Source organism: Apteryx rowi, unplaced genomic scaffold (assembly GCF_003343035.1).
Source record: "Apteryx rowi isolate R43461 unplaced genomic scaffold, aptRow1 scaffold_210, whole genome shotgun sequence".
Classification (NCBI taxonomy): Eukaryota; Metazoa; Chordata; class Aves; order Apterygiformes; family Apterygidae; genus Apteryx; species Apteryx rowi.
The window spans coordinates 437,891-450,032 of record NW_020448420.1 but is presented as its reverse complement, the minus strand read 5'-3'; the positions used below and the strand labels follow the sequence as shown (position 1 = coordinate 450,032).

The window sequence follows — 12,142 nt, the reverse complement described above, 5'->3', positions numbered from 1 at the left end:
TTGCAAGCTACCTTTTTACCATACAGTACCCCATTTTACTCAGTAGTGTTATGACACTAACAGAAATGCCATGATACACCAAGATACAGTACATTTCTGTGAAATTCACAAGATGACTCAGTCATTTCACCTCCTTTATGAAGTACAACATTATGATGCTCAGTAAAAACACTGATCTGGGGATTTATTTTTTTGCTTTTTCTTTTGAAATGGAAGACTGATTTTGCAGCACAATTACAAATTTCTCTTCTCCTTGTTGGTTTTTTCTATCCCTTTCTATATACAGCTCTCTCTTCCTCAGCTTTTGAAAGGAAAACTATATAATTTAAGAGTGTTTCTAGCTGAAGAGAATCTATGTAAATATTCCCCAAGAGTAAACATGGAAGCTTGTCTTTCTGAACTGACAATGAAATACACTGTAATAATATGTTGCCCATTCAGTCTAAAATATCTGACTACTCCGACAGGGCCTGTGGTATGCAAATATTTCTTCTTAATGCTTTCTCATAGGTTTGGGATCCTCGCCATTTTCAAGGAAGCCATGTTTCTTCAGTTACTGTCTCCTTTGCTCTTCCAACTGAAAAATTTACTTTTTCTTGTCACAAAATCTTTGCTAAACATTTCAACAGTTTCTTCACCAAGTGTGTGCTTTTGGCTGTAGGACATTTATTATTATCCAAGCTTGATACTGCATGGATAGCTCACTATTCCTGGAGATTTTTATTTCCACATGCAAACACATAATGAACTAATTTTTGGAGCAATGAATGAACATCCTTCTGCATTGGTATTCTTCAGCTCAGTGGAAAGAACAGACACACAATCTGATAAAGCCGCTGCTCTGCATTTTCCATGGCTATGAGGCTTCAGAGTTACAGAACAGACAGCATTTGCAAAGGACCAAAGCCAAAAAGAAATGCATAAATCAAATAGAGTAAGGGTTTCACCTGGCAAAGCCGACTCCTCTGCTGACTCCATTAGCATCTCTTAATATTCTGGTGGAAATGACATGTCCAAAGGGTTTCAGCATATTCTCCAGTTCCTGTTCATCCATGGAAACGGGTAAATTTGAGATGTATAGATTTGTGGGATCTTGCTCTTGTTGCTATGACAGAATAAGAGAAATATTCTCAGTTAGACTCTGCATAATAAAACAGCTTATGGCCCCTGCAATGAAGGCTACTCAAAACAGGACCAAGCCAAGAATTTATAGCAGCATTAGAAGCAAAGCTGGGCAATCTGTTCATGATGACAACATATTTGCCAAATTTCTGCAAACTCTCATTAATGTGCTTAACTCTGTGTGTGACTGCTCTTACTGAACTCAGTGACACTACTCATTTATAGAAAATTGCCCTGATGCACAAGCTGGTTGTGTTCTAATTTAGCAACGGATTGTGAAGAAAACATGATTTCCACAAATATGCTGTTAAAATAAATAAATAAAATTCAACACATGTTTTAAGCAGATGTGTTTTCCAGCCTGCAGACTGCCCATTCAACCTGTTCATCATGAGCCAGGTTGATTGAAAACATAGAATATTTTCCATAATATCCCCTCCCCCCCAAATCAGAAACATCCTGGCAGATAATTTGCAACAAAAACTAACTGTAGGGGGTTTTCTACGGTCCAGACGAAAGGCCTTGGTGAGATAGATCACATGTTTATTCTTTGATAGAACTAAAATTTCTTATAAAATATCATTTTCAGTGTGAATAATTGAGAAAATAAATTTGAAGGCAGCTTTTTATTCCTATTTCAGAATTTTAGGCTAAACTTCTCATTTTGGCAAACACTCCTGCTTCTATTCTTGTTTGCTAAACTACTAAGAAGAAACATGAAAGATCCATAGATGCAGCATGTAAAACAAGCGTATGAAAAACATTAAATAAAAACCTTGTCTACAGGCAACCAGGTCCCAGTTACATTAAATCAATTTGGCTAAGCCCGTGCAAATTTCCATGGCTGTGGTTCCATGTACATTGATACCAGCTTTACATACTATCAGGTCGTCTGTCAATACMAGCCTGGTTTGGATCAGGCATGGCTACCTAATTTTAGCTAATGCTAAGTAAGCAAAAATGTATGATACAACCTTCATGCTGGCTGCAGTAAGACAGACAGTACCTGATGCAACATAAAGTCTTTTGAGATAGATTTTTTGAGATTTTTTTTATTACATATTTGAATGGACAGAATTAATTTGCACTTGCTCAATACTGTGAGATTCATGTGGCAACAGCACTGGGTTTTTTTTTGCTGCGAGGTGTCCTAAAAGCAGATTCACAACCTTGCAACACCACAACCTTACCATGAAGAAACTATACAGAGTCCAGCAGCCATTTGTCCCACTTTAACTGAACTGGCTCCAAATTACACCCCCAATAAAGTCAGTGCAACCGTGCCTTGTCAAACACAGAATCACAGGCATATTCCCATCTCCAGAAGACATGCAAAGACAGGACAGAATTAAGATGTCTGCTCTTTCACTGCCTTACACATTCAAGGCTGTGAGAAGGGAAGCAGAAGTCTGAGTTCCAAGCTGTGATTCACACGTCCCATCCTTTATAGGGACATAAACGACTAAATAAAGTCTAGCTTAGCTAAATATCAAAATCAGAAGCCAAGGAAAGCTCTCAGCTTTCCTTCCCCCGACCCCCAAGGGTAATTTTAGCCCTTTTGGATGAGAAGAGAAACTTCAAATGTGTACCAAAGGGTCCAAAATCAGGAGGCGTATCAGTTTTTTACTGATAGTTTGGATTCTGACCTGAGAGCTGTGAACACTTGCCTTTGGACATACCGCTTAATGCCCATTGCATTTTACCTGTGCATCTCCAGATCTATCACCCCAAGAAACAACACATCACTGCACAGGCTGAATTCACTATCACTTTCCAAAACAGCAGAAGAACAAGGAAGACATTTTCAGCTGCAATCCATAAAAATATACCCAATTATTATCACACCTTACAGTAATGGGAGCAGGAGAAGAAAAAAAACCCCAAACATGGACAGTAAACTGAAGTCATGAACTCCAGATCTAAAAAACATTCTTTCCCTTTCCAGTCCCAGCAGTCATATTCCTTTCTCTCTCACTTCAGTTTACATTCATACTGATCAGAAAGCTAACTCCTCTCCAATAACTGAAAAATATCAGTGAGGGACTGGGACTGGTGCTGGTATTGATAGTGTGAGGGAAATCATGCAAGCAGGCCTGGAGGGAAGGTAGGCAAGCAAAAAGAGGAATATGAGCTTCAGATTATACTTTTAGCTTTGAAAAAAATTTTTTTCTATCATCTTCTTTAATTTTTTCCACATCTCTCTTGTCTGTACGCAAACTACTTAAGTTTTATTGCCTGCTACTTTTTTTTTTTTTCCACACAGGCCAAAGAAAGTTAAAGATACGGGAGATTAGGAAACATCTTCATTGCTACTAACTGCTTTGAAAGTGTGGTCAATGGAGGCAATTAAAGCAGAGGCATTCTAGAAGCAAATCAGGGTAGAAAGGTTTGCAATTCCAACAGGCACAGTTTTTCAAAAATGATTATACTATCATGTTAACCTCTACCTATTTGTTAAGGACTTTGATTAATCAACCATTCAGTGCTAAGGGATTGATATAACTTGTCAATATTAAGAACCCCCCCCCCCAACAATATTATGCAGACGAGATCCCTAAAGCCAGAGGACAGAGTAATATGGGAAAAGCAGAGTTATGCATCAGTAACTGCACAACATCCTTTACTTTCACTGAAGCAATTCATTCCAGTAGAAAGAATATTAAAAATGAGAACTTTTGACTACTCAGTTTTCAAGTTGTGGCAAACAAATAAAATAAATCAGAACTGCCACCAAAGTGTTTTGCTTTTAGAATAAGAACCCATAAGCCTTTTAACTGTGCTAAGGATTAAATGCAGTCATTTTAAATATCCATGGAAAGTTTAGCTACACACTAAGGATGAATGAAATACTAGCTGGCCACAGTCATTCTCTCAAACGGATTTACCAGTCGTATCTTTTATCAACATGATAAACAAGAGCAGTAAGCAGACGGAGACAGATGAGGCCGTTCATGCTACCCTCACGACACAACAGTGTTTTCTAAGGATGGAAAAAAAAAAACAAACGTTGTTTTTCCTTACTACACGAATATAACATTTAGAGAAATACTCCTTTCCTTTACAGAGAAATATAACCCCAAAGAAACCATATCTCACACCATAAACTGAAAAAGATGAAATGCCTTCCCGATGACGAAGCCTTCTGAAGCGTTTTAAACTTCTTGCCAAGCGCGCTTTAAAAGAGCGGTGAGAAAACAGCGTGCCCCGGCGCCACAGCCAGCGGTCCTGCCTCACACGAGCCCTTGCAGCCCAGCGCCACTTGCGCCCCGATGCTGCCACCGCCTTTCGCGGGCTCCTGCCCCACGAGGCCTGTGAGGCTGCGCTGCCCCGGCACGGCGGCTCCTCGGGATCTTGGGGAGCAGTGCAGAAACCCCCGCTGCCCCTCAGCGGTGCTGGCACATGCTCCTCATCCGGTCCGACTCCTTTCATCCGATGTTCCTGAGGGATGCACACACCTCCCCCGCCGGACTCTCCTGGGAGGCATGGGACTCTTTCCATACTGCCCAGGAACAGGAGGGCCGTCAGCACGGCTGTTTCACGTGCAACCTAACAGAGCCTTGTACCAGGGCACGCCGGCCCCTCAGGTCCTTTCATCCCCCACATGTGGGACAGGGCCACCCTGGCACACAACGGCCATACAAAATGATGCCACGTGCCAAATGTTGCTCTTTAATAGACATAAGAYCAGGCCAAGGAGCTGTTTGAAGGGAGGGGGGAAGCGACTGTGCGTGCCAGCTGCAGATGCCTCATGCTCCAGGCATGCAAACTTGCAAGCACAGTCTCAAGACACTCATGCAAGCCTGCTCCTGGCTGTCCTCACTGAAGCGCATTTTAGCCAAGGTGTCCTATTCAGCAGCCCTAGGAGGGTCACATTTTCCATGCACGGCTTGCAGTTGCACTGCGTCCCCACAAAAACAGGGGTGAACTCATCCGGTCAGCCCCGGTCCGAATCAATCCCAGCATATTCTCACATCCTGACTGAACTCTTTCCAGGGTCTTGGTCTGTGTGTGTGCAGAGTCTTACAGAATGGGCTCCCACTTAAAAAAGAAGAAATTAAGGCAATTAAAGGTCCTCTCGAGACAACTGTGAGGGCTCTTTGCAGCTCCCTTTGCTCCCGCCCCAGCCTAGTTCACCACCTTTGTAGTCAAGTATCTCGCCTGCTCTGGCCGATGGGCTCCAGTGGCATTAACAGCAGGCACGTGTTATGCCATTCTGGCTGAGGGTGCGTGCATGTCACTGATAGGCACTCCAAAACCGGCTAAAAACACAGCTAGGAAGGTTTAAAGGTATTAATACAGCAAACTAAGAGTAGGTCTCAAAGAAGATTTCGATTAAATCTCAGCACTGGAGCATTTCAGACATTCAGCAGCAGGTGTCTTGCTGCAAGACTTGGGAGTTCAGTAGTCAGCAGCAGTTGTACCGCGGAAATAGCCAGAAATATTGACATTGCCTTTTAGTGAGAACTGAGTCAGTCACTCAGCTTGCAAGGCCTGTGCCAAAGAGGCAGAAGACCTTTATAGAAAAGAGGCTTTAAAATGCACTACTCCACCAACATTTGAAAATTATAAAACCCAGCGGAGGGCGTGCTGCAACCCAATTTGTTGTTTGCTATGCTGGACCCTCCCACCCACTCTTGAAAGAAAGGACAACGCTCAGATGGGATCTTCCCTCCCATCTTGAGACAATATTTGGAAGAATTTCATGAAAAGCCAAAATAACAATTTCTGCTGGTGTGAGAGGAGGCTGAGACTCTACGTAGTGCATTCAGTAATGCATTCTTTAAAGACACATGTGTAGGGAGGGGCCAGTAGTTTTTGGAGATGTTATTCTTCCCCTAGAAGGACCTCAAACCTCCTGTAATCTCAGCAGGACTGGAAATCAAGTGTATTTGCTTTATTCATGAACCCCGTGTATCAATTCTTTTTATTCAGCCTACATTACTACTCCTTGGAGCAGTTTGCTCTAGGATGTTATCACTGATCCTTAGTTCAAAGAACTCCTTTTTCCATCTTCCAAACTTATTCTGGGAATGTTGAGAATATAACATTGTATGTGGATCTGTATGAGATTCTTAAACCGTCCTTTTACAGATTACTCAAAACTTATATTTATGCTTTCCTTGTCTTTAATAAATTGAGACTTCATCATATTAATATTCATACAGATCAATATTGGAGCTCACCTTTAGCAGCATAGTCATGTCTTTCTGAACATTTTAGATCCAGGTTCAAATTGCTTTAAATTAGTATTATTTCCTCCAAGTTAGTTCATTTTTGCCTAATGGTCAGTGCCCAAATCTTCAGGCTAGCTGCATAAAATTTTCTCTCCTTTAAAGATCTGGGTCCAGCTTCAGTCTCCCCTTGACATAAAAACAGTTCCACTATTTATGGAAAAAATCATTTTTGTGGAATCATTTATATGAAACTAGATCATTTATATGGAAACATTTATATGCTATTCCATAAATTTTGCATTGTTTGCTCAATATTTTGAAAACTGTAGTTGTTTGGCAGCATCAGTCTCATCTTCAATTTACTAGATTATTTCTAAACTGGATTCTATACAAGCCACTGAGCTTAAATGAAATTTAGAGATAGCATGTAATACTTTCTCTCAGCAGATTCACATTCAATATTCCTTCTTGTTGTTTTATTATTAAAAATTTACTCTTTTAGTACTGGAGATCGTAAAAAAAACTTTCCAGGACATCTGAAACAGACATTCATTGGAAAGCTGATTCAATACACAGTTGATCAGATTCATATACCAGAATTCCGAATAAAAAGATTTTTCCAAAGTTCTATTTTTTCCCCATTTATTCCTGCTGCTTTTTCACATTGGAGTTAATGTGGCGTATTTTTCAACATATGTAAAAACTGCCTGTTTTTCACCCAGCTACTGAATTTATAATTCAGGTGTCTAACTACATATCTAACACCCAATTTTGGTAACTAACTTTTGGAAAAGTTCTCTCTTCACTGGCCTAGGAAGGATGCCATGATACTTCTAACCTAGTTATCACAGTCAGATAGGATGGATATGGGCTGGTGGTGTGAAAGTTAATAGAAAGTCACCCCAAACGCCTTCGCTTCCCAATAGCAGAGAAGTGATGGAGGGGAGCCCTTTTGCTCCTTCTCCAAGCAGGGGAAGGCTGGTGTGGTGCTTAATGGTTCGGGACTGGGATTGCTCCAGCGTACGTCAGCGTGGCTCCTGTGAATCAATGAAGATACACTGATCTGAACCAAATGATAGTAGCTCTGTTTTCAGGGATTGTATAAAGGAATTTATAATATTTTTAAAAAAGCAACCCCCCCCCCCAAAAAAAAGTATTGCATTGGTCCAGACCATTTAGACTTTCAGAATTGTTAATGACATGCTTTGAAACACTATCGCAGTGTCCCAAGGTGAACAGAATGAATCAAGTGCCACTGCCAGGGTTCCTTTTGACTTTTTACTTGTTTATTTGCTTCCCTTTGTGTGGGCACATTTTTAACAGTGTGACAGCTAAATCAATGGCCAGTTAACTACTGATCCCTGGCTGGTTTCACTCCCTTGTCAAGCTGCACGCCAAAAGGCGTACAAGACTGCTCAGAAAGCCTAAGCTTGACATGGATTTTATTAGTGCACTAAGTACAAACAATCCTACGCATATAGCAGGAAAAAGAGATGCAGACCTTCTTGACAAGAGTCTTTCCAAAGCTCTTCCCATCAGGCACTGCCTGAAGCACTAGCTATCTCCTCAACAGAGACTCTGTCTAAAGACTGACATTTTCACCGGTGAAGTACTACAAAGCAGAAGACACCAGGATATTCAAGATGTTTATTTTGTCTTACAAACCTTCCAAACAGTCTAGGCCTTGTTTGACGGCCCTTCAAAGGCTCCAGTATGTCAAGATTCAACATTCTGAGGCATCCTCTTCAACCCTGGTATATCTATTTCATGGTAGTAATTGTGCCTTTTTAGATTGAACGGTGACTGCATGTTTCATAAATGAGCTTTCCTCCCTACCCAACCCTACCCAACTTGTACACCTCCATGGTGCAAAATTTATTAGCAGCTTGTTTTTTCCACAGCAGTGCAGGACATTAGGCCTTGGCATAATTATGCAAATACTGTATAGAAATAGTTAAGCTCAGTCCACTGAATGCTATAAATATATTTAAAACTAAAACTGCAGTCTACATTTTCCATATGAGCTTGATTGTCAACAAATCAAAGCAGCAGCTTGTCAGCAACAACACAGACACTTTCGGAAGAGACATAGTGATTGTCCACATGAACATAAAAAAATAACCAGAAGTGCTATTCTGAAGAGAAGTATTTATCCAATGATTTTCAAAATAATTTTATTATTACACAGGTAAATTTGAGCATTTCTGAGCTTTATGATGACCCAAGAAAAAGTTCTGCTATTTAGGTACTTTGCCCAGGATCATCCAATCAGAAAAGAGAGAAGTGACTTAGTCTTATGTGCAATCACTGAAACATTCTTTACAGTTACTTATTAAACAAGCCACAGGTTAAAATTTTTTCTACCAAATTTTGTCAAACACTTGCAAACAAGCAAATTCAAAAAAACATGACCTATAAAGAAAAAAAGAAGAAAATTATTGAAGGAAATTATTTGCCACAAATACTTACATTAACTCCACAGTGAAGTATTATTTATAAGTACTGTTTTAATTAAAAACATGAACTTTAAAAAGAGTTCACAGTTTATATATGCTCAGAATTTCTTCTCACTGTGCAAACTATCAGAGTGCTGTGCCGTGCTGTGTAAGGTGGACTCAGATTTCTTTTAATTAAGTTTGCTCATGGAAAGCACAGCATTTGCTAAAGCTAAACATCGCTGGAACCAAATTGTTATCGGTCTGTCCACCACAGTTGTTGCAGAACCTTCCCTCATGCATTTTATCTGCCAGTGGTGATTTGATTTGCCCTTCATCTTGTGTAGCAAACATGGACTTGAATTGCTATGGTCTCTGCCTTCAGAGCGCTGCGTAAGATACATGACACCTCCTTTCGTTTGCACATAACACGATCATAACCAGAACTGCCACAGACTGACATAAAAACCTGTTCTTTATACTTTTACAATTTCTAGGTGAACATTTTTTATAACTCCTTGCTTTCTAATTTTCCTAGGAACAAATTCCTGCAGTTTCCACCTTGTACAGCACACTGCAGCCCAAAAGGCAACTCGACCTATGCAAAAATTCCTGTGTCACAATTTTTGTTTTGTCCACAGATTTCTGTGCCTCCACATTCACTTTCATACTGTCTTAAAGATTGCTTTGCTATTGCTATTCCTTTTCTATTAAGAATCAACTCATTACCTTGGACTACCTGAAGCTGAACTATAACAATTTCTGAAATACTACATAATCTCCTAGATGTGAACCTGAAATCAGAAACTCACTGATGACATCTGGAAGCAAAAGGCTGAGCTGCCAGATGAACTGCAACCTAAGTTTGACACCTAAACTATTTATTTTAATTTGTCACYAGCTGCGTCCTAGTGAACTTAAGACATGGTGTCCTATTGCAAGTTAGACAATATTGTATCAAGTATGTTTATTTGCTTTATACTATACTGGGTTAATGACATGCTGGTTGATGTATATTTTCCAGAATTTTCTTACTGATTTAGACAGGAGTCAAGCCCTTTGCCCCTGCACAGAGTCAACAAAACTTGCAATTTAACTCCTAGTTTTCATGTTCTCACTGAATTGTATTTTACATAACATTATCCCACATAGAGGGTGTATTTGTACGCATGTGTGCATATACATATTCAGACACAGAAAGGGGAGGGCACAAGAGAGATTAGCTGATTTACAGAGGACATAGCATGAAATCAGGCAACAGTATAAACCTTTCATTATTGCTGAGGAAAGAAAATGAGTTTAAGCCAAACACCGTATCCACTAAATCAGTGAAATTAAATTAAGGGCTTAATTTAAAGTGCTCTTAAAACACACAAAAAAGATCATAGATATATGCACAAAACACTCTATCATGGATTATTGCGATTATTTGGTATTTTGAAGAACATGACACACACTGTAAAAAAATAACTGTTTAGCACTACTTACTTATTAAAAAAATTGCAGTGCCAGTAACACTAATCAGTTGGAATGCATTTTTTTATATGTAAACTGCTCAGTGTAAAAAATTCTGGATATAATAATACTTACAAAGAAAAATTATAATGATTTTTGCTCTATTTAAGATCATAACACTCCCAAACAACTGAAATAAAGGCAAAGAGTTACGACATGGAAATCAGATGATACCAACCTCTTATATGAAGTTTACAGTTGTCCTTTGCATGACCTGAAACATGCAAAATTACGATAACAGATCCTGAAAAGTAGGATTCATATGGAAGAAATGAAGATTCTAGAGTGAACAAACAAATTACAGAATTGCTAGAAGGTCTCACTTTCTTTGGTTACATTTGCCAAGGCAGTAATGCTCAAGCCATGGTCTCATGATTCTTGTAGCTTGCTGGGCTATTTTCTCCCCTTGTAGCTTCTAGCCGAATCTCTGTTCTTATGGTAGTAATGTCGGACCCAAAGTATTACAAATTATAGTGGAAATGTATGTTTGCTTCCCAAATCTACCTCAGGATACTATGATACCTCTTTCTCAACACAGACAGAAACTGGCACTGCAGAGGATAAAAACTGGGTTGGGTTCCTCAAACTTCAGATTTAAGCAGACAGATAAATGTATGGATAAACTACATACTTTGCAGAGATTGTGCCAAGTGTTAGAGCAGAGGCTGCATATCACTCCTCAAGCTCAGAGCGAGAAGTTATGGGACTYTGCAAATGGTGGGAGTGTGGCAGAGAAGAGGGCTCTGCTGTCTGATCTTCCAGTGGCATAGGATGCCGTAAAGAAGCAGGAGAGGTACAAATTAAAGAGGCTTTCATGCATGTGTAACCTGCACTTGGGATGGTTTTAGGACTTTCTGTCTTCTATAATTAGCAGATGTGCTCCATAAGGACAGAAGTGTTTGCTCTGCCATGGCTTGATCCTTCTCTCATTGAACTCTACAGCAAAAATTTTCATTGGCCTCACTTGGCAGTATCAGGCTCTGTGTTTGGAAAATATTTTAAAAATATATACAGATGGATGCATAATAAAGATGCATAAACAAGTGTGTGCATCTCTTCTGATGTTTTTCCTGTATTTATTGTTTGCTTTCAATTTTCCATTTCAAAGCTTCCAGCAAAATGAAGTCATAAAATAGACTTGAAATCTATCCAAGCTACATATGCCTGGATACAGTCCACACAGGGTTAAATTGTCCATATTTTATCTACCTGTAGATCGATAGAAACTTTTTTGTTTCTTTCAGCAGCTTCTCTAGGCTGAAAGGGCTAATTCAGGAAATTCATATTTCTTGATGTAAAATTCAAAGAGTTGGCATTTAACTGTCTATATATGTACACTGGAAAGATTGGAGCTACTATTAAGGGTAGTAAATTATTAGCACTGGGAAAGCATTAGAAGCTCCAAGAGGACTTTTTGGGACAGTATATTGCTTTTTAGCATTTGACCTATTGACACAAAGGTGAATTCAAGCAGCATGTAGATCCCGTGTGATTGCTTGTGAAGAAAATCGAATGCTTTCTTTTGTCAGGTTTTACGTTACTTCCTATAAACCATAAATGAAGTCAGAATTTTCTTGTCTGGGAATTCCTGTTGGGATAAAGTTTGAGGTCTTCTTAGACTGAGTCCATACAGACTGCTAGTGAACAGTCGTTCATCTTGATGCACGTGCCAGAAATGGAAACCTACTAGTCCTCAAGGATGCATCAATTTTCAGGGAATCTGGATTGTTTTAACTACTACAGAAACATAAGAAAAAATCTACATAGAAACTGCTTAAGAAAAACAATATCCCCCATAAAATACAGCGTTGACAGTTTCATTTTGAGAAATCTGTACTTTACACAGACAAAAATACCATTCCCATTTAAGATCAGGCACAACTCACAAAACAAATA

At 39.4% G+C, this 12,142-nt stretch overlaps 1 protein-coding gene across 3 annotated transcripts in view; it reads right to left on the bottom strand.

Moving 5' to 3' along the window:
* Positions 1–12,142, bottom strand: part of RBMS3 (RNA binding motif single stranded interacting protein 3) — a 440,168-nt gene that overhangs the window by 147,112 nt on the left and 280,914 nt on the right. For all 3 annotated transcript variants that reach the window (XM_026064203.1, XM_026064206.1, XM_026064204.1), the window contains exon 5: positions 948–1,105. In XM_026064203.1, coding sequence (XP_025919988.1) covers positions 948–1,105 — 158 coding nt within the window. The remainder of the gene's footprint in view (positions 1–947; positions 1,106–12,142) is intronic.